The sequence below is a fragment of the Liolophura sinensis genome, chromosome 6 (genome assembly GCF_032854445.1).
Source record: "Liolophura sinensis isolate JHLJ2023 chromosome 6, CUHK_Ljap_v2, whole genome shotgun sequence".
Taxonomy (NCBI): Eukaryota; Metazoa; Mollusca; class Polyplacophora; order Chitonida; family Chitonidae; genus Liolophura; species Liolophura sinensis.
The window spans coordinates 12,402,875-12,426,845 of NC_088300.1; the positions used below are offsets into that span (position 1 = coordinate 12,402,875).

General features: G+C 37.4%; 2 protein-coding genes across 2 annotated transcripts in view; both read right to left on the minus strand.

Annotated features, from left to right (window-relative positions):
* The window catches only part of LOC135466902 (UDP-GalNAc:beta-1,3-N-acetylgalactosaminyltransferase 2-like), a 215,209-nt gene that overhangs the window by 72,492 nt on the left and 118,746 nt on the right, over nucleotides 1–23,971 (minus strand). The gene's annotated exons all lie outside the window — the stretch shown is intronic.
* On the minus strand, nucleotides 5,455–6,506 carry LOC135469268 (melatonin receptor type 1B-A-like). The gene is given in 2 exon segments (XM_064747882.1): nucleotides 5,455–5,837; nucleotides 5,840–6,506. Coding segments are annotated over 2 exon segments (1,050 nt in total).

A 23,971-nucleotide genomic window follows, 5' to 3' on the forward strand; every position in this document is an offset into this window, starting at 1 on the left:
AAACTCAATAATACTGGATCACAAACTGATGGCATTTTACCAACATTTTCATAACAATACATAATTCTATTTGTGACATTTATGTACAAGCACATATTTATTCATACCTTTGAAGAAGAGCTGATAAAAAAGACAATAACCACTTGAAAGCTCATGTACACACACAGATATATTTATAATAACGAATTCTCAATACAGGATAATTAAACTCGTACAAGAGTTCATGATAACATACCTGTTTGCACGTTTAAAACATAAAATTTGATTGTTGTAAAACCAAGATCAAAATTGTCCCAGTTTAATATGCAGTAATGATTCAATTAATTCTCATCAGACACAATTAATCTGTATTGTCACTTTCCCCCTGGCTACAAGCAAAGAATCTGGTAGCCAGAAGTGAATACTTGATCCTGCTCTAACAATTTTGAGACTAACCTGAAGTCACATGACTATGATTCAATTGGTATGATATGATATGTATGACAAAACTTCAGTTGGTGAAAAAAAATGTAAATTTCATTCTAGTGCAATGTACACGTCAGTGTTCAAAACTATCACTTGTATTATACATTAAGGTTAACAGTTCATGTACCATTATTCCTCAACCTTTTCTCATGTGAAAGATTAACAGTGCAATTTTAGTGCAATTTCAGTGCAATTTTAGTGCAATTTATGTGCATTTTTAATCCAGCACTAGTTGGGTTGACCGATTTCAGGGTTTCACAAAAAATATAATTTCATCAGTCAACACAGAAAAATACCTTCAGAATATGCCTTAATAAACAACTTGCAAACATGAGAAAAGATTGAAGAATTACATTAGTAACATGAGTGGCATATTTGTCAAACCTATAGCATCTTAAATTACATATATGGTAAATTCCCACTGAATACGTCCTGGAAATTTTCACTAAAGATTGAATTTTAAGTTGGTAAATGACAACTGTAAATCACATATTTTTTTAATGACTATTCATTTTTCCTATTTCAGCGAGTTCTGTTGATCACAAAGGTTTGTTTGGAAGGTTGGATATCCTACTGAAAAAAAAATAAGTTTCAGCACTAAAAATTAGAATTTTATGATCTTTATTGGTTTCCAAAAATGCACTACTGAGGTGGGTGAGTGGGGCTCCACCACAGTAATCACCTTTATCTACAACTGTGGGTGATTGATTCGTGGAAAATTCTATGAACTTATAGATGAGAGCAATTATTTACCCCTTACAAGGGGTGACATTATTCAATTTCTAACTTTTTTTTATTCAGGCAGCTTTTTGTACTATCCAGTATGTCAGAAATTTAGAAAGTTCATAGTCAATATAAAACTGGAGGACATGTTAAATGATATGACAGGCGCTTCACTAAGCTAAGAAGAAAATGTCAAAATGTTATGTACATGTCCAGCAGGCAGCTGTATGACATATTCTGCAATGAAATATAAGGCAACCGAAAATGCCACCTTAGTAACATCTCACCCTGGATGTCCAGATCATACACAAGATGAGTATACCATAAATGTAAAAATAGACATGAAGTCTGTTGACCAAAAAGGAGAGCAGACATGTAGACAATTGCATCAGGAAGTCAAGTATGTTCATGGTGCCTTTAAATCACAAGCCTAGAACTGAATAAATGTTTATAATATAAGTAACATCAAAGCACATCCATGAATATGAATGTATTTTTTACCATTAATTGTGTTTAATATTTTCTTTTTTTCACTAGTGTTTATCCTCCCACCATGATGCTGGCCGCCGACATTTATGTGAAATATTCTTATGGCATAAAACACCAATGAAATAAATTTATTGGTGTTTAAGGCCATACACAAGAATTATGTGTTATATTTATTTATTTGATTGGTGTTTTACACCGTACTCAAGAATATTTCACTTATATGACAGCAGTCAGCATTATGGTGGAAGGACACCGGGCGAGCCCGGTAGAAAGCCACGACCATCCGCAGGATGCTGACAGACCTTCCCACATACAGCCGGAGAGAAAGCCAGCATGAGCTGAACTTGAACTCACAGCGACCGCATTGGTGATAGACTCCTGGGTCATTACGCTGCGCTAGTGCGCTAACCAACTGAACCACAGAGGCTCGTTATGTGTGATAGAATATACTTATAATGTTATCCATTGAAGTAAACTGAACTATTATTAAAGGAGTTCAGGCATCTAATTTAATTGATATCGCTTCCATATCTGTCAAATCATTAAAGAATCCACAAACAGCTAGCCATAAAGTGTCATTTCTTTGAATTCCAAACTGACCATTCAGTTTCTGACAAGTACCAGATTACTGATTTAACTTTACTTAACAGTGAAATAGTGATTGTTCTTTCCAAAAATTCTGAATTGAAAAAATCTTAATAATTACAGTACTTTTAAAAAGCCTTTCTACTTTCAGTAAAATTAAGAATTCCTGAAAAAATCAGCATACCTACAGTCAAAAGTTACCATTACATTTGCAATGCTTTAACATTTTCTTTTTAAGTCAAACATTACCTACACGTTTTTAATTTAACACAAAATGACATCACTACCATAATCTGTGGCTAGTCAATTAACCAAAAGTGTGCAATGTTTGCCATGTCCACAGATGTATGCCTTTTTTCAACAGTTTTTACAAGAGTTTTCAGTGAAATCTGGTGGTAAAACTAAATGCCATGGACAGGACTAGCATAGAGTGGATCTACAGGTGAAGAATCAAAGTGCACATTGTCATGTATACACGTAATCAAAGACCACAGGCCAAAGCCAAAAGTGAAAAAGCCAAAAGTGAAAAAGCCATCATGTGAAAAAGCCAGTTAGGAAGCAGACTGATGTACAGCATGACACCAACTCATCAGTCTCATTACACAGTACAAATATACTCTAAACGACCTAAAATTTTGGCCATAAAAGTGCATTTTCAGAGGAAAATAAATGTCACAAAAATCATTTTTGGTGCTGAAACTTACAATTTTCCAGTAGAATATCATCCCATCTTTCAAGCAAAGCTCAAAACAACTTTCTAAAATCAACAAAATTATGAGAATCAAGAAAAATGGGCAAGTTAGACATGCACGAAATTTATGGTCATTTAGGGTAATCTCAGAACAGGCTATAGTCACGCACTGTGGATATGGCCTACTGCACTTTCATACAATAAACATGTAATACTGAGCTTATTTTATTGGTTATTTTACGGATACCTGCACGTCAACTGGGATCCAAGCAATGGACACTCCCAGACACAGTCAGTAAAGCATGGTTTTCAGTTCCAAACCAATCATAAGGTTAAAAGCATAAATCTTACTGCCATCATATAGGATAAAACTCTTGAGCGCATGTCATTAAACACCAGTACATAAATCAAAGCAACAGATCCTAGCGTCAAATTATTAATTTCAAAATTTAGCTATGGCAGATGTTATCAGGTAAGTAATGTAGAGAAAAGTGTTGGATAGAGTTTCAGAGAATGAATGTACTGTTTTATCTGGTCACAAGTCTAATATGAAGTCTATAAAGTCAAGGACACTTTCAAATCTGACCTCTGATAAAGTACAGGTTCCCTTGAAACTAAACTATGTTCGGTGTCAATCACAGGTATGTGAAAAAAAAAGATGGAGCAACTGAAATGATGCAGACTAGAATGTTCGTGTTCCTGACCCTCATTTTTGTGGCCAATAATTAAGCATGTGTCAACTATGAACCATTTTAGAAACAAACATGCAAATAAAATGTTTTTTTTTTATCTTGGTTACAATCACCAACTGTTAATCTCTAGGAAAAAAATAAAACCCCAGATATATAGTATTTTAATTCTTGTATGATTAATCTAGATGTGTTCCAGCTGAAATATGAAAAAAAAATACTCTGAAAAAAGTAACTGAAAATTAATATTAATGTATGTAATATGTGTGTTGAGGAGAAAGTCAATCACTTAATATACTTGGCCAACTACAGAGTGGATTATATTCCTGACCCATCCTGAAACAAGAATTGTCCCTCCCAACTCTCCCCTTTAATCAGTATTTTAAGCATGTTCTTAAAATTAACTTACATATTAATTAACTATATTAACTTTGACTAATAATGACTGATAATGTGGTCACTCTTGGCATTTACTACACTGGAACACTGGTACATGTCCCAAATATCAGAAGATGTTTGTATATAGTCTACATGTAGGCTAAAAGATATGGGATTAAATTCATCCATGTTTGCTGGTCAACGCATACATTTTTGTTCATATGTCAATCTGAGACAAATTTAATTAGCAAGTGTATTAAGTCATAATTATTCTCACAATAATATCAAATTGGTATTAGCATTCAAGTTCTTATGTGGTTACAGAGCTATGATCCATACTTATAAACTTACTTGCTGGCAGACAAAATTAGCGTATGATGACCATCTCCTTGACAGCCTAAACCACATTAGGAAACAACAGAACCTTGATGATCCAACAAATGTCTCTTTATATTCAGTTACTGTGGCATGAGCATGGCAATGAACGATTGTCAATCTTAGGAGAAGAACTGCTTAGTTGATAATAATAATAAAGCTGTGTGGCACAAAACAAAAGTCAGACTGTACACATACCCGTATATGAACAAGTTTGGGTCCGCACATTATCCAATCACCAATGAACACAAGAATGATTGACATGGATAGGCAATGGGTCATTGTCAGTACCATATTTGGTCACTAGATTACCACAGTCACACAACAGGTAAGCATAAACCACAGTCACCAGCCAACAGGAAATGGTATAAGGAACACTTTTATAGCGTAAAAGCACCCACTGGTCGGTCAATATAGAGCTTTCCTTTTGCACAAAATAGAGGAAATCAGGTTCTTCACAACATGTCTTGGTCACCACAAAGCAAGTTATAACTTGAAAAACAAAATTTCTTGCATTTCCCACAATTTCAGACGAAAATCTCAATTAAATTTTAAAGCATACATTAATATTAACAGGAGTAACATAGTTTATATACCCTTGAATAATTGACTCCATTTAGGAAAAGGTTGAACCTTCACAGGATTCCGACAATTTTCAAGTACTGACTTTTTTTTGTTTTTAAATCAGCATTTTTTTCATGTGTCAATTTCCTAAAATTATACTCCTAGCCTGTCAGACAGTTGATTCCGTCACAGAAAAGTCGTGGATTAATTTGAAATACATTCCATGTATTCTCAGCATATCAGTTAGCTCCTGGAATAAGAACTCCAATGTTGAGGACAAAACAGGACTACATGTACACATGTATGTCAGAGAAAGCAGTAGCTTCACAAGTCTAATCAAAATTTTTAATTGCCACTTGGGCAGAGGAATTTCAGGTAAGCATTTGGAAATGCTAAAAAATCTGTTCTCCGTCTAAATCAACCATGAGACATGTACACACGGTTCGTCCTCCTACGAAATTGCAATTCTGGTGGATGTACAAGATTTTTGGTAGGTTACAAGGAACAGTTACTAGTCACATCCGTCTGACACGGGTCCAGATGTATCGACTCTTTCTCCCGTAGGACCGTGGAATTGCACGAGGCAGGCGAACGCTTCCAACAACATCGCTTAACTTTGGGCTTTTCCTGAATACGCACACACCTAAGGCAAGCTTCACGAAGCACTGGTTCCATAATTCCATAAACCAGCGGGTTAGCGCTATTGGCGATAGCATAAAGAACCGAGATCCACACATAAAAGTCTGGACTCAGATTCATCTTGTGGTCAACAGCCCGTGTAATGCCGTAAGGTAGGTATCCCAGCATGATGACTAAAAACACCATGCCAAACATCTTTGTGATCCGTATCTCTCTGGCGAGCAGTTCCGGCTGCTTGGCCGCACACGCATGGCTGAGGTGTGCACTTTGATGAATATACACACGTAGCAGATTATAAGGACTAGAGAAGGTATCATCATGAGCACAATCCCAACCAGTAAAGTTGTAAAACCAAATTCTTTCGTTATAAGACAACGGAGAAGTTTGGGTTCATAATAGGTCATGTGACCAAGATTTGGCTGTATTAGAAATAAAAGGGGCACTATCCTGGTTACTGCCAACACTACTATGGTATAAGCTTTCTTAGAAATGTGCTGATACCACGGATGTAAGATGACGACGATGAAGCGATGGATGGCGATGAGGCTGGTATGCCAGAGAGAGCAGCCCATGAGAATGTAGTTAAAATGGACCACAAACTCACAGATGCCCATTCCTGATGTCCAACCTCCAGATAAGTATGACACCAACACAGATACATTGCTCACGCATAAATTCATTATGTCATTAATGCACAAGCTGACGATAAAAATATTGATAATGTTATCAAGGCTTTTTTTCTGCACCAAGAACGTGATTACGTACAAATTGCCCAGCAGACCACTGGCTAAGGCCACAGACATGATTGCTGAGCCAATTTTCAAGGCCAGCGGCGATGGGCCGATGCCATCATTGAAACGAGTCGTGTTAAAGGTGTAATGCTGCATGGTCAAGTTACCACTGTACATCATTAGTCTGAGTGAAGTGAACGAGTTACAAATTACACACCATATAGATTAGCCCTGTCGGCAACTGCTCAACCAAATATACTTTGTGCTTGTGCAATATGCCAGGTCTCCATTTACTACACCAGAGCTTTCCTCACCTCGAACTAGTCGGCAACTCGCCAATATACTCTTAAACGAGGGTCCTTCCCTGAACCCTCAGCAGCAGGTGTCCAGTCAGTGATCACTAAAAGCTTGGGGAGAGTCACCTGGGCCTCCAAGGCATCAACTCTGGGATGTCCTTAACTGTCCATATCTCTTCTGCAGAGCACTGTTCCATCAAAGACAGAGAGTCCATGAACTATCAACACATTACCAACCTGTCATTACTGCCTCCTTGCAAGCTTCCATGGCTTTGTCCACATTTCACCAAGCCCTTCTCAAATCGTATCTCTCTGAACAGAGTGATAACATAAAAACATCAACCTTTCTCACTTGTCACTTTCAAGAAACAAAGGAAACTCCTACCAAAGTTCATTCTTCCCTAGTATTTTCCTCTGGGGACAAAATAGACGCTGGTAGAATATCTCTCCGCAGAGCATCCTATTTATCATCTGTGTATGTGCCTTAATAAATTGCAGGTAAACTGCTCCTTTTGTTCTCTCAGATTTATCTTCCAGCTGACAACAGCATACATCCGAGCAGTAAAAAAAACTCTGGGGGCTTGGTAGTTATATCAGAAAGGTTGTCTCATTGCTAGGCTGCAGGGTGGGATGGTGTCCACGAGCATAGGCTGAGCAGTATGAGCACGTAACTGATGCCTAACATAACATCCCTCTTAGCCAGAATTCAGCCAGCCCTCGAACGGAGGGGGGAAGTTTGAGGTGAATTATCCGTCGCCGATTTGCGGAGGCTGATCGTTCACCACTGAACATTGGTTCGTAGAAAATTGATCTCCAATAGTTCACAGTTAATAAAGGTTGGTGCAGAAAATGAAGGGTGTTTTGAGTGACAGGCCGTTCTGGGCTGTCCAGTTCTCAGCAGCTGATAGGCTGAACTGGCACTTCCATGCACCAATCTGAGCCCTTTAATCCTTCCAAGTCTTGTGGTGCCTTGGGCTAACCTGACAAGGCCAGTGTAAACACACAACATTACAATATTAACACAGCCATACCTGCTCACAGTGTGAAAACCTTTTAATACAACACAACATTCAAATAAAAATCTTTCCCAAAAGAATACAGCTCCAAAGCATGTAAGCAAGTTCTCAGTCAATTGTCAGCTTAATTGTACCAGATCTAGTAAGTCTGGGAAATATTAAGTCAGCTGATATCTAGAGTTCTTCAAATCTGTCTTCCTTAATGGAATCATACCACACACCTAAAAGTACCACATTTACCAATACCTATAATTAATACATAAAGTGCAAAGCTTATTCTGCAGCATCAAAGGACGTCGCTAATACATCCTTCCATACATGTGTATGCACCAGATACATTGGTCAGTGCTGCAGTCAGTTTCATTATTCATATTGCTATTAATTATAGAGGTGATATATTTTTTTTATAAATATTGAATATACAGTTAACAACCAGCACTATTTCAGTGGCTAGTGTTGTACAATGAGAACTTGTAATACCCATAAAGCGCAGTCCTAAAAATACTGTTACATTAAAAAATATTATGTCCATGTTTATACTATTATTTATTAATTTATCTATTTCATTCATGTTTAGCTTTGTACACAAAAAATTCTCACTTAAATGAAATCCCTCAGATTTATGGATGGGTAAAACTGCAGTGGCAAATATGCATGAACACCACTCTTTGCCAGGTTCCTGACAAAGTTACTGGTATATAGCTTCAGCCAAAACAGCAAGAGTTGGATTTGAACTCATGATCTCACTGACCAAATATCTGTGCCACTGGGACCAGGTACCCTATTTCAATTTGAACACATTGGTCAGGTTTACTGATGGCAGGAATCAGATACCTGATAAAGATCTTGATCTTAAGCTGCAGAGAAATCAGCACAGATCCTCGGTGAATCTTGTTTGTCATGAGACTGGGATAACGCAATAGATCATTTGGTCATGGATTTTCCCCGGTAAAAATATGTAATAATAAGAGTGGGTATTAAAGCCTTACTTAAGGTTGAGTGACATTTAAGATGATAAAAAATATTGTTGGGCATCACATATAATCTTACCGGAATACATGATCAGATTTATATTCCATGAGAACATAGCAGCTCTAATCAGATTCTTTTACATTACATAACCACATAGCAACTGTTCATCTTTCACTAGAAACAGTCTGTGGCAAGGCACAAGGTTTGGAAATACTTTGATGTTTAGTGTGATATTCTCTAATTGAAACACAACATTGGTTTACATTCTATTTACTACAGATTGGACGAAAAAAATTCAAAATGGTCTAGTCTCCCCAGAGATTCTCCTACAATTTATACCCAGGCAGAAAACTAACAGAGTGGGTAAAGCTGTGGTCAAGACATACATACCGTTTAGGTACTCATAATACTTTAAAAAAATTAAAATTGAAAGCCCTTGCATTATGTGCACATAGAAAGTAAAACAGAAACATCAAAATTAACACACCATGCTCCATGCAATCAGAATAAAATAGCTGTGTATTCAATTGTTTTAGTATGATTATCACCAGTACACTGGCAGCCATTAAAGAGTCCCAGACCAGACTATGACAGCGTTGCCTACTGCTGCTCAGAATGTCTGCTAGCTGTGCACTGTTCACCATGAGCGCCTCTGGCAGATTGATGATAGAAACGTTGCTAATTGCTTTTTCCTTCACGATTTCACAGCACATTTGTAAATTCTTTGACCATAATCGTGTGATCTCAAGCACGTTTTTAGTTCTCCTCACCTAAATTTAATACTGCTGATTTTTGCATGGTGACTGATAACGCAGGTTATCACAAAATCACAACCTCACTCCCCACACGTTTTCAACACTTCAAAAGTGCATGCCATTTTTCAAAGTGTAAGTCTGGCCTGTGGATACACTTTAACCATTTTTGCTGTTTACTAATACCTAAAATTAACATCTAATTAAAACTACAATTTTTTTTTTCAAAATTAAGATATATTGTGTAGTTATGTGCATGTATTCAAAAGTAATAAACCACTTCTGATGGTGTTCAAATTGTGATATCAGCCAAAGCCTGTAATAACACTTAAATAGCTCTCGCCGTCACAGGTCATAGCCACTGCACTATGCAACAGTATAGAGGTGCGTGATCCAGCCAATCCCATAAACATAGCCCAATTTGTTTAAAGACATGTGATCATATACAGATTACGTGATTAAAACATTATCAGTGCTCTGCAGAAAGTGCTGCCACTAGTTTGAAAATTGAGAGCTGACAGCTTGAGCGTAACTTATAGTTAGCATACTTGCTACAGATCAGATTAAGAAGCCGCACCCAACAAAAGTGTTTGAAACTGCTTGACACGAATTAGTGTGCACCACCATCACACAAAGGCATTACAGAAACTGTGTTGTACTGAGATATTGGTTGCTTGCGTCAACTATCAATGGTCAATTACTAAAATACATAAACATGGGACAGTTTCACAAAATTTCTGTAACCATCTAAGGTCTGTTAGTAGGCTAAGGTTTATTTAGCCGACTACCATAAGCCGGCTATGAAAAAAATTGTCTAAGTCATTTCACAAAGGTGAAATTGTCTAAATCTCAGCTGCTTACCACAGCCGGCTATGTTGACAGATGAACACCAACTGATTCAGCAATACCAGTCCGCCAAAATTGGCTTGCCAATTAATATCTCCTTGTACAGACCAAACATGATAAACAGAAATTCAATTTCCATCTTTGAAATCTGAAAAACAGCCAAAAAAGTCTTATCAGTTATGGCCTACTTGAACAATAACAGGTAAAGAAAGTAAAACATGATTGAGAGATTGTGACATCATACACTGTAATAACTGTAGAATATCACGTAAAAATCAGCACAAAATTCAGGGTGATTCTGACAACAGATTACTCCTGCTACACAAGAAACTTCCAATTAATTTTACTACTTAGTAAGCGCATTAGCTAAAATTGAACTCAGCTTTTTCACAGCAGAGTTCTTTTTGTTCTGAGCAAAAGAGACATGCTACAGACACAACTGTGGCAACATGACAATTATAGTCATTTCATGGATCTCTATTTCTATCTCCTCAGGGAGTGTCCCAAACGACGTAATGTCCCTTTAACAAATTAAGTGCATCCAGCTTAATGAAATTGGTTTCCTCATTTTCATCAATAATCAATTTTGCCTAAACCTCGCTTAAAACATGAATATGACACTTCAATGAGTATTATCTAAACTTAAACGAGAAAGTTGTGCACACACAGATGAGTCTCATGACGGTGGTCCATTCGAAGTATACCTGTGCTAATTGTCATTGGCAATACGCATATTTTTTTTATATTTGCCAAGTACTTTAATGTTCAGCAGCCTGAAAGTTAGTTGTGCAATTTCGCACATAGTTGTCAGCCATCAAAACGTCTCGACCTACAACTTCATCCCTATTTGTCAGTTGTGCTCCCGATGTGATTTCTACAACTGTCAATATCATCAGGACACCACCAGCAGTTTCAGCCCAGTATCCATGTGTGCTTACCAGTGGAAATGGAATATATGTTCTGTCAACTAAACAAACATACATGGGATCAATTTTATACTTTAACCTGTGGGAAAGCAGCCCTGCTCTACATGGGCTAGCTGTTACAGCAGCATTATGAGCCATATGATGCTGCTCCCAATAGAGAGAACTTTTCCGGCCAAAATTTCAAAAGTAAACATCGTTTCCAAGCTGGTGTTTGCAGAAGTGAGACTGTAAAATTATGTGATGGTTGGCATAATTCACAGCTATGACTAACATATACGTATCATGTACGTAAAGTCATGTGATGGAAAATCGTAAAGTAACCTGAATGCATGAATGAACATTTATAGCTTACTTAATGCCACACTCACAATATTTTCTGTTTGAACAAGGAAAATGTATAATTAAAATTTTAGATCTGAAACTGATATCATCCAAAATCAAACAAACATTTTAGAAACACAAATACCAGCTAAAATATTGAAACAGGTAATTTGAAGATATCATGTACTTAAACGTTTTCTTTAATTAGTTATCTATTCAATCCCTAAATTTAGAAATTTAAAACTTTTTCTTTTTCTTCTAAACACAACACGATCTGGCCTTTAACAGTTTTTGGGGTATCATCATACATCTTTTAGTAAGCTAATTCTGTATTAAAATACCTCCTTCCTTAATTAGGAGTGAACTGCTGTTTTTTGTAGGTAATAAAGTAAATGACCAACTTTACTGAGAAATGCATGCCAACTTACTGAAAGACAAAGTTGGTCTTCAACAACTGCTCTGGCAGTCTTAATTCATGCTGCTTACAACAAAGGTGAGACACAAACTAAGCTACAAAGCACAAATATAATGGCACGATTTCGACAGATCAGCTATAATGAGGTCTCCTGAAGTAGTCTCTATGATCTCATTCAGATCTCTTCAGACAACTCCAGATCTGCACTAAAGTTTACGGTGTATATATAGTCAGTACACTATAGTTCTACTGACTGGTCAGTATGGGCTTGGACAGCCCAGTGCTAGGCCACTACAGATGGTATTGATTGTGAATGGTCTGATATTAAGCCTTACTTCACAGCTGTTGTCTATACAGAACACCCAAGAGTGGATAATTACACCCTCCGGATAAGCAGTTTTGTAAAGTGCAGGCGTGGGACTCCTGCCCAGGGGGTGGATGGTCAATACAGTATGGACAGGCTTCCAAAACTTTTTTTAAAAGAAGAAATGTGCAGGGGACCATTACACAATGTATCATGATTTCACTTATGAGAAAATATAACTCCCCAATTAAACTGTTTAATTTAACTAATTAATTTCTGACAAATGGTGAGTAATGGGTTTTGGAGGTCTGTCAGGTACATATGTACCTGGAAAAGGCCATCATGTTATTCTCACTTTCCTTCATCAACAACTGTTGTAGCCATCACATAATTATTCAAAATTTCTCAAGTATAGATGATGTTGAACACAAATGAAACAAACAAGACATACAACTGCTTGACTAAAACAAAAAACAAAGCTGCAGACAGGTATTTGTGGGATGGTAAGAAAACTTGCTTTATCATGGGCACTCACAGCACTCCTCAAATATTCACACGTTTGTTTAAAAGCTATGTTCAACAATTTAACACATTCAATAACACAACTGCTTCTGCTTCTGTAACTGGCTCCCATCAAATTCCAAGTACCAAATGGGCAAACATGTGTCCACAAAGCAAGTTTAAAAAACGTAGAAATAAACACACTCAATGTGTACATGAAAAACTCAAATAAAATGCAAATACTGCATAAAAACAACAAGAAAAAATCAATTCCACTCCATAAAAGAATCAATACAGCTGTATAAAAAAAATGCGATAAAAGACCATTGATCGAGCAACAGTTTCTGTCCTGGGCTTAACAAGATGCTTGTAAGCTGACGATACTGGTTCAGCTGCAAAAGGAGCTGACCAAGGACAGACACTCCAGATCTCTGCCCAGTCCAAGCTGCACTCTATTATAAGGGTTTCTTCGGACAGCCAGCAAAGGTGAAACCCCTAAAGGCATTAGACGTCTGTGACAAACACAGAATGCAAACATATTGGCCGTTATTTGTTGAAACAATTCTCGTCAGTTTTTGTGAGGATTCTGCTGATGAATTCCTAGGCAGGAACTCAGTACAATATCCAGGCTCCAGGAGAACAATACATCAAGCTTGAGTTTTCCCTTGGACTTCAAAGGTGTTTGGGAAAGATCAGAGAACTTCAAAGACAGACTTACAACACCATCCATTGACAGAAAGCAATAACAGCCCATCAGCATCTTAGAAAAGACTGACCACTACATCGTAATAGACCTCAACCCTCTGGGTGTAACAAGACCCACCAATCTCTAAACTACACCAATTACGGGCAATTCCAACCACTTTTATGGCTATGAATGGGCCATTAAATCTGAGTGATTCCATTTAATTTAGGTACAATCAGCATCTTAATAAAAGTGAAACAGGAATGTACCATTATACACCCATGAAGTCATTACACTTAACATATACACTTCAAAGCAATGTGGTCATTTAAGCAGCATTTTCTGTTTTCTTGCATTTCCACCCGTTTTCTTCATGTTACCTGCAATATACTGAGAAAAAACTGTTCTGTCCATCAATATCAATGCCAAAAAGCATGGCAGTTTGAGGAATGAATGAATGAATGAATGAAAGCTTGGGGTTGAAGGTCGTACTGAACAATTTTTCAGTCGAGGAGGAGAAATCATTAGGTGTGTGCTCATAAACCATGTCTTCTTGAGGCGTGGCAAGTGTATACTGCTGAACTATCATGACAAAGACACCAGACATGATACCCCACCCAGTAAAATTATACTGACACCAGTCCTGTTTCCTTGCTCTAACCCCTCAGTGCTGAAAGCTGAGCACCATTTTCAAAATCTCCGGATATGGAAGGACCCGGGTTTGATCTGACATCAAGGCCGATGCTCCAACCATTAGGCCACTCAATCGGACCAACAGTTTGAGGAAGAGTGGTAAATATATGTCATTGCCAACCTTCCAAGCATTTCCACGAGAAACGTGATTGAAATTAAGAAGATAATTTCAAATTTTTTGCCCGTCCACCCCCCCACCCCCGAGACATTTAACTTTATAATAAAGTCCATGCTTCTTTTATATTTTTGTTTTTCTACTCTTTGTTTATACTTGCTCGGAGTCTTCAGTGCTGCTTTATATATGATAAGAGTGTCTGTTCCCAGTTATCAACAATCTAGAGTTTTGCCTCGATTTTCAGTAAGTCACCAATGACATATTACATATCAACGCACTTTGTGACAAAAACTTTGCTATGGCCACTTCTAAGTACGGCTTTCTGCTCTGTGTCAGTTTGAAATGTGTGCTATTCTTGTTTCCCAAAAATAGGACAGTACATGCGCACTTTAGTTGCCAGAGTCAAATCACCTGAGACACACATTTACAGAGTAGCGGAAAGGTACTTTTCAAAAGGTCATCACTGGACAGCGAGGCGAGTGATCTTCACCTCCCTCCATCAGGCCCCCAAGTCAAATACCCAGGTTTTGTAGACATGTTTTAATAATGATCTTCTATGAAAATTAAACCAGAAATTGGCCTGTTCAAGCATGTATGTCCTATCATCATAATGCTGTACACACCTTAGCAGACTGCTGCTCCAATCATTTCTGAAGCAATTAGCAGATGACACACTCACTGTGCAAAGGTAAGATAAGCACGGATACATGTGCCCATCCAATTTAATACCTGCCGCACTTTAATGGTAAAATTTACCTAATCTCTTTCAATGCTCAGCTTCCTGCTACGGCAGATCAAGGCTTCACTATGGTAGTCATAATTTGAAGGCATGGACATCTGTCACTTTTTGATCACGGTTGGCTAAAACTTTCTCACCATCTAGGCTTCCAGCATTACTAATGTAAAACCTTGGTGTGTGCCTCATTGCGGAAGTAACAGCGAATTGGGTTAAGACTCTTGAATCAAATTTAACCTTTTTTACACCTAGACTTTTTCGTACCACCATTATCCTTAACCCCTTTCAAATCTAGCTCAAAGTGGAACGTATCCTTGAAACCCTATTCCCTCGACCTTTTCGCATATGAACTTTCTGAGCAATTCATACACATTTTTAAACTGATTTTGCAAAACTACATTGCTTGCATGGGCCATGACTCATTCCCACAATTTCAATTTTCTTTTTCATTTATTCCATAAAGAATTTGTCATACTAGAATTTATCTACACAAGATTATAAAATATACATTAGAAATATATAGGACATGATTAATTTGCTACATTTATATATCACCCTAATTGCTATTTCCCAGAAAGAAATATCAAGCCCTCTTTCAACGGAAACCTTAACTTTGACTATAATTTTACAAATTATCATATTCGTGAATTTAAATTGTTTTAAGTATGTTGTTTAAGTCAGAAGTCACAGTTTCTTTATTAATGTATTTATTTTTCTTCCTACTTCCACATTTCCATCCACTCATGAAATTTTGCTTGCATAGAAAAAAACAAGGAAAAAGAAAAAAAATCTTCCACACCTTATATCAACATGACACAGCACTATTATACCCGTGACAAATTCTTGAGTATGGCTTTATGAACACCCATCAAACAAACAAATAACTTTTTACAGTGAAATTCCATAAAAAAATAGGTTAGGGACATTGTACTTGATACATGGCCTTTAATGCCAGTCATGCAAGAACATATTTTCTTCAGTACAACCTTGGTCAGTGACAGAAATGCAATGGTTATATACAATGGTGATAAAACAGAGACAGATGAACTGATGACACAGGTCACTTTGAAAATATACCCCTAGGCTAACAACAATAGCTGAGAAGGAAAAAATCAAAGAATAAATTCCCTCTAATCGTCCAGACAGTGACTTGGTACAGTTCTTGGAATGATGACTGTGGCAACATGATCACCTATACCATACAGAACACAGTTTCCATATAAACCACATAACCTGATTATAGAGATTATGAGCTGCTCACTGCAAGAGGATGAAATTACAGCTTCCTTCCAGTGAAAACTGGATCAGATAGCTTCATCAAGAGCCGAGGCCATCATCTTTGCCACTGGTCAATCCTAGCCTTAAACCTTCCTGTGACAATGGACAGGAAGTGATCCATTGAATACAAGAGCTAATTTTTTTCCTGGAAATGACTCAAGGCCAGGATTAGAGATCAGGGCCATGTTCCTCAAAGTGATTTTTAATCACCGTCTCCACACATCGTGGCTGAAGGTAAATTGATCATAGCCCAGCAAACACTTTGATCGAGAAGCACGGCCCTGCCCAGCTCATTTTGCTAGAGCTTACAGACAGATCTTTTAACCTATCAAAAGGCTGTTATTTCATATAGCTAAAGATCATGCCATATGAAACTGGCAGAATTAGACGTATTAGTCACCATTTCAAACATATGATACTTTATTCACTCTGAAAGTGTACACTTGCCATAACATCTTCCAGTGAGAAATTAATAAGTTTTAAATAACTGTCTTGTTCAAAGAAGTTCCAGGTAAATTGTGAACATGTGCAATTCATTAAGTGACAAGTGCCTTATAATTAAGCCAATTGGATGTTACATAGGACACGAATGCACCATTTCTAGTTTACTATGAGCAGACAGATACATGTACATAAGATATTCATATCTGTACATCCACTTATAAAAGCATCGAACTAAAAAACCTTAAAAAAGTATCATACGAGTACAGATAAATTACAGATTTATTGCTAACTAATATTTCATAACAAAATTGAACACAGATCAACACAAGCGAAAACCTCTTGAAAATCAATAAACTTGTACTAAGTCTTCACAAGAAGCTATCATGTGAAATTCCATGCCAAAAAAGTGAAGCATATGTGATCCTTGCCAACACAATTAGTGCATTTCAGCCACTTTGAAGTGATTTTCAATTTCCTAGATTCTTAGAAAAAATGTCTGAAATCAACCTCTACTAAAAAATTCACACCACCTTTTCACAATTAAAATCGATGAGAATAAAATCCTCAACAAATTTTTCAAACCTAGCATACTGAAAACCACTCAGTACTGTTTACAGTATTTTACTCCATGTAATACAGTATTTTATTCCATGTAATACAGTATTTTTTATTCCATGTAATATTTTGTGTCCTTGTATGTCCACCCGACCATAAGGGGACAAAAAGAGCCACAATTTTGTCAAAAAAGGATGAAATAACCTGAGACAAACTTAATATGTAACTAGCCAAGGTAAAGTCAAGTAGCGAGTTTCAATTCAACCCATGGAACATAAAAAACAATGTAAGGAAAACTGTCAACTTCATGAGTCAACAGAGACATTCGTATTCTGGCCATCAGCCAAAATGGGCAATCCAGGCCAATAATCCCAAGGCCAATTCCCAAAACGCTGTTAAACACAAACCACCACAGAACTGGCAAAGTACAAAATTAAGACGGATTCAACATTTAAACAAGGCAAAAAAAACCATCAATTAATGCTTCTGTTAATTAAAAGTATGAAGAAAGCTTGAAACTTGTGCTTGATCTGTAACTCATCAGTAACAAGTTTTATTTATTTCATTTGATTGGTTTTTTATGCTGTATTCAAGAATATTTCATTTATCTGATGGTGGCCAGCATTATTGTGGGAGGAAACCGAGCAAAGCCTGGGGGAAACCCATAACCATCCACAGGTGGCTGTCTGTGAAATGCTACATGTAGTTGTTACCCTGGAATTATCCACAAGATAATTTGATGATTACCATTTCATTTTCCTGCAGGAGTATACAATTACTCAGAGGTGAGGACATCTTGAGCAAGCATTAGCCTGTTTGACCTCTGAGATAGTTCTAAGACACTTAGTGCCATATCAGACACCAGTCAAATTACCTTATTAGGATAAACTACAGTCATGAAACTGGCAACACTCCAAGAGACCAAGTGTGATATGGTAAAATTAAGAAAATTCGACATTAAGCCCCTAGACATTTCAAGTCTGAAAGTCACTCTATAAGGTCTCGGGTTAAAATATTTAAAAGTACACACCTAGGTAAAACATGAACATGTGGTAGGCAGAGTATATATAACTATGTCATACAGTGTATACTTAATGCTCAATTACTGGGGGTTTTCATTTGTTTTGTTTTTTTTTAAATATATACTTATAAGCCAAAGTATTAAGTCAGTGTCTACCAGAGGTCCACAGGTTATTCATCTTGGTCCTAAACCAAAGTGACTATGGTGCAAAAAATTTAATGGCAAACCGTGATGTGTATGCATGGTGTAGAGACCAGCATGAGTCCAACCGGTTAATGGCGAATTTAACCGGGTCTAGACCAGATTTAATTGTAGTCAATATTTTGCTAAAGTTACATGTAACAAATGTCCACTCAACCTTTAATTGCATCCCGGTGGATAAAAGACGATACATCACCCTAATGTTGCTGAGTGATCACGGCAACCACCCTGGATTCAACAGACTTCCAACAACGAGCTAAAGAAAATGGCTGAAGAAATCAATTTGCCCCATCTCATGTGAAGCCTTAATTAATCTTTCAAACAAAATCTTTAGTAACCAAGACGTGTGCTTGGCCATGTATGAAAAAATGCCCTCTTCTTAAACTAGTGGTTTTGTGGAATGATATTTGTTTGCTTCCAGCCATACAAGGGCTTGACGTAGCAGTGCCTTTATATACAGCTTGGTTCATAGACAGGCAGCAGAAAAATTATCTGAGAGGGATTACATACAAAGATTGGCTCTTCCAAATAATCTCTCATTTACAATTCAGACAGAGCCACCAAAGAATTTAAGACATACACATGTGTCTACAGCTCACTAGCATGACTTTTTATCCCACAACAGAGTGTGTTTCTTCCTATATAAGCAGACATTTATCAATTTCACACATAAAGTAGATACATGAGAGGAAGGCCTTTCCTTGTATGGTGTATACACAGAATCATTCTATAGTAAGATGCTTTTCTTAATAAACAGTTATTTGCTTTTGGTTCCAGGTAATACATCAAATAACCTAAAATTTTCTCCATGGCTGCAGTTTGCTCATTTTCCCTGATTCTAAGGGTTCTTTTGATCCCAGAATGGTGTTTTCGGGTTTATTTGACTGGTGTGATGATATATCCTACTTGACACATCAATACAAACCTTTGGTTCAATAAATAAAGTGCTCAAAATTTACCTTAAAATGGATTCCAAAACACAAAAGAGATGTGAAACCATGATAATGCATCAAGGCTATTTCATCTAAGGTATCTCTGCAGATCACTGACTAACAGGTAAACAAACTGTACCCTTGCAGTAAACCATTTTAGCTAAGGAAAGGTTTGCCAGAGCATGAATAAAGCTGCATTACACTGGCAATGCTGGTCTGGGCAATGGTTCAGAGGACAGCTAAGCTGTAGGTCAACCATTCACAGTGGTGTACAGAACTCCACATGCCAACATAAAATAAAAACCCTTGTATGTCCCGTGTGGCAACTTTCAGAATTGGTCTAACATTATGTAAATGACACATAAAATCCCAGTCTCAGGAACATATTATTATCCATCAAATATGCGGTGACAGCCTTTAGATATCAGAACTGTAATTTATCTGCTTCAGATTTCATTTTATACAAATTTATAGGTTGTGTTAATTACAGGTTATTTCTCACATGAATGGGACTACAGTCAGAATGTTGGCTTCTGGCTTCAAGATCTAGTAACTAACACAATGAGTAAAATCTGTAATGTTTAATCAGCCAGAAGCCTATACGGGTATCAATTAAACTTAAATCTAATTATCAAAGCAGTCCTAAATTCTGATTAAACTATATATACTTTATGTCTCTGCATGACACACACACACACACACACACACACACATACACACACACACACACACACACACGCGCACACACACACACACAAAAAAAAAACAGCAGGCATTACGTGTTAGAAAACTTTTAGATGACACATTAAGCACCTAGTCTTTAACACTTGCAGTTTAAAAGAAAATTCAGTACACATTTGTTGTGTTATGCACCACATGCTAATGAGCATACAGAAACATTAAATAAACACATTTTCTGACGTGTCCGGTTTCTCAAGCTAAACTTTTTCTCCAGCCACTTAACACGCTAAGATGTCTACAGATTAAGAACAGAAACAAAATGGAATCCCAATTAATCCATAAGGCCACAAACTAACTCGTCATTGATGTTCAACCTGCCATGAGAAGCCTAAGGAAGGTAACAAATCTGACGTAAATGATAAAATTTTCATCCAACCCAAGTCCTCTTAAACTCAAATCAATCAGCAACTTCTGATCAATTCAATGACTAAAAAGCTTTTTCAACTGACAACCTAGATTCCTGTCAGTAAAATAATATGCTGCTTACTAAGCACTTAATATATGGCAGCAAAAAGAAAAAAAAGGAAAAAGAACAAAAACTCTGCCATTTTAATACAAACTTTTGGATTCTCATTGATGCTGATAAATAATTTTCTGGTGACATCATCTGGTATAATATACCTGCATGTCATGTTCACATCTTCTCCTGAATATATTGTTCATTTGTTTTGTCATTATTTAATTCAGTCTGTGATCTCCCACTCTAAATTCTTTATTCATTTGATTTTTTGGAATTTGATTGACATTCAAGCAACTTTTATACCACGTCACAACGTGTACCAGACAGTTTAAAGCTGACAACTGCAGTGATGCTTCACTGGGATGCCATGCCAAAGACACCTGAAGAGATGACATCTCATCCAGTCACAGTACATGTTACACTGTTCCAGCCTATACTATTTGTAGCCTTATACACTTGACACCCCCAAAAGAAGTACCAATATTGTTATTTTGAAGTCTTCAATTAGCACAGATCGAGGGATGGTATTTACCTCCCACGGATCAAGTTACTGTTTACAGCTTTCATCTCTACAAAAAGGGAATGCTTCACTATAAAGACTATATTTGCCTCTGGGGATATAACACTTTTCTCTGTAATATTCTGCGCTTAAATATATGCTAGGAATCAGACTGAAATGAAGACTCGACATGCGAGCAATAGTGTAAGTTAATGTTTTTTGGTGCCTGCCATCAGGGCAGCCTGCACCTCAAGTCAGCATGCCCTCACTGGAAAGGGCCTGCCATCAGGGCAGGTAATAGCCTTAATCTACCTGCCCACAGCCAATGTTCAACAAAGCCAAATATTACTAACTAAAATGCCTTCGACGGAATGGTATTGACACAATGAAACACAAGCATTACATATATTATGTAAATTGACCATTCTCCTGTCTTATTAGTTGAATTAAATTTAACACTGAGGTATATAATTTTCGACACTTTCTAATATTTACCTGCCTAAACAATTAATTGTGGAATTAAAAAGCACAGTAGGTCCATTCCACTGACCACTTTGCGGAATGAAGTGGGCATTTCAATCCACTTTGAAATGGATGCACACACCAATTTTTGGAGTGCATTAAGAGAATAGGACCTTTATTACTACTCCTGAGAGTATAAATCCATTCCCAAGTCGATATACTGTTGAAATCCACAGAAATATTTCCTTCTCCTTCGTCAAAATATCCTTGTGCTACCATGGCAAGTCAGGTGTACTTAAATCTCAGAACCGCATGCCAAAAGATACAGGAATCAACCCTAACAAGCCCACAAAACTTTAAATGACAACTAACTATGAGTTCATCAGTCATCATGGATGTAGAATAGAAAGAACAATTTGCTGAGTCAGTCGATTCTAAAGGTTCCAGTCAAGGCTTGTGGATATCATGTGCGCATCTGCTTTGTTATCCATGTTTTCTCCCTGTGGCCTCAGATACAATTTGGACTTTGGATGAACCCAATGTGTCATGTCACGTGTGAGCACTGTGATATTGAAGACAAAAAAAGTCAACAATTTATCAAGTTTTTTTGCATATAACTAGTCAGAAATTGATTGAAACTTACAACAGTGATTGAAGACACAGCTTTTCTCGGTCCACACCAGAAATCGGCTTGTGCCTCTGTTTTGGAGTGGATTTAATGTTAAGCTTCGTTCTGCAAAGTGCCTATACATTACGAATTGAATATCAGAAATTTTTGAAAACAGACCTCAACATTTAATTTAACTGAACTATGGTCATACAACCTGCTGCGATCAGATGATAGAGAACCAGTAGCTTTACCTTTGTTTGGTTTCTCGGAGCAACAGTGCACACCATACAACTGCAGCTTCTCGCTAGCAAAGGATTTGATGTTACTCTCCTGTGCCCAGCTTCTCATACTGGATGTATGCATCGTGGTTATCATACCACAAGGAACAAAGTCAGGGAGAACACAGAAATCTTCCTCACCCATTGGCGGAACTCCTGAGTGGCAGAGGCACACTTGTTGAATTAACAACAACAACAAAAGAGTGAAAGGGTAATACGTGACATCCATCGGACATAACGAGTCGAATTTATTGGTAAAGGAGAAAGTGGGTAACGAGAAATAGAGGCTGCCTGATCGGGCAGGCTAAGCAAGCCTAAAATATGCCTGTAGCGATTTTTTGCTCGCATTTGGCATGCGGGCAGGTGTTGTTACACCACTGGATAAATGTGAGAAAAATACATTTCCCAAGCAGCTTTGAGCATAAGGACATAAGGACAGTAAAAACTGAAGTCCAGAGCTTGGGTGCAAACTCAGGTTTTTTGCATGCTGAAAATATGTTTACTGATGCACAGACTGAATGCCTTTCCCTGTCACAGCACTGAGCCAAGCAACATGTAGGTCTCCTGCATTATTAATGGAAGCCCAATGTCCAAGCTTTCAGTCACTGGAGTGTCCTCATCATGCCATAGTGGTTGCCACAGTATAAGATGATAACCCAGCCTCAATCAGAGCTACAGCTCCGTCCAGGACATGCGGGTCTTCAGCAAACCTTCAATTCCAGCTGACAAGTAAGCAATACATTGGACAAACAGTCAAGGCATTCTGTGCATTGTGGGGTTATCCCTTTCTCAAGAAACATCACCAACATGTCTTTCAATGATGATCAATGCTAGAACACTGCACTAGGAAATGTGATTAACTTTCTTGTCCTGCAGTCACAAAGATGGAAGCCATTGAGGACCATATACGTGTAAGTGATATGAACAATGAAAATTAGCAACACACCCACAAATGTCAGCTAAAAGATTTTGCAACCAAATCAGTGGAAGTGAATCATGTGATCAAAAACGTTAAAGTAAAGTGACATGATCAATTCTGCACACGTAAATCATAGATCCTTTCAACACAAGTGAATCATGCCCTTGAATCTGAGGATTTGAGGAATCATTGAGCGTTTCAGCAGAATTATGTGAATCTTAATGCCCTCAATTCTACGTTATGGATCAGTTGAGCAAAAGTGATGAAAGTGTAAATCAGTTCATATAAGAAGTGATCAAATTATAAATCAGTTCATATAAGTGATTAAAATCTTGGGTCAATTCAGCAAAGCTGAATCTTGGATGAGTTCAGCAGAAGTGAATCTTGGGTTACTTCAGCAGAAGTGAATCTTGGATCAGTTCAGCAGAAGTGAATCTTGGGTTACTTCAGCAGAAGTGAATCTTGGATCAGTTCAGCAGAAGTAAATCTTAGGTCAGTTCAGCAGAAGAATTTCTTGGGTCAGTTCAGAAGAAGTGAATCTTGGGTCAGTTCAGCAGAAGTGAATCTTGGGTCAGCTCAGCAGAAGAGAATCTTGGGTCAGTTGAGTAGAAGTCAATATTGGATCAGTTCAGCAGAAGTATATCTTGGGTCAGTTCAGCAGAAG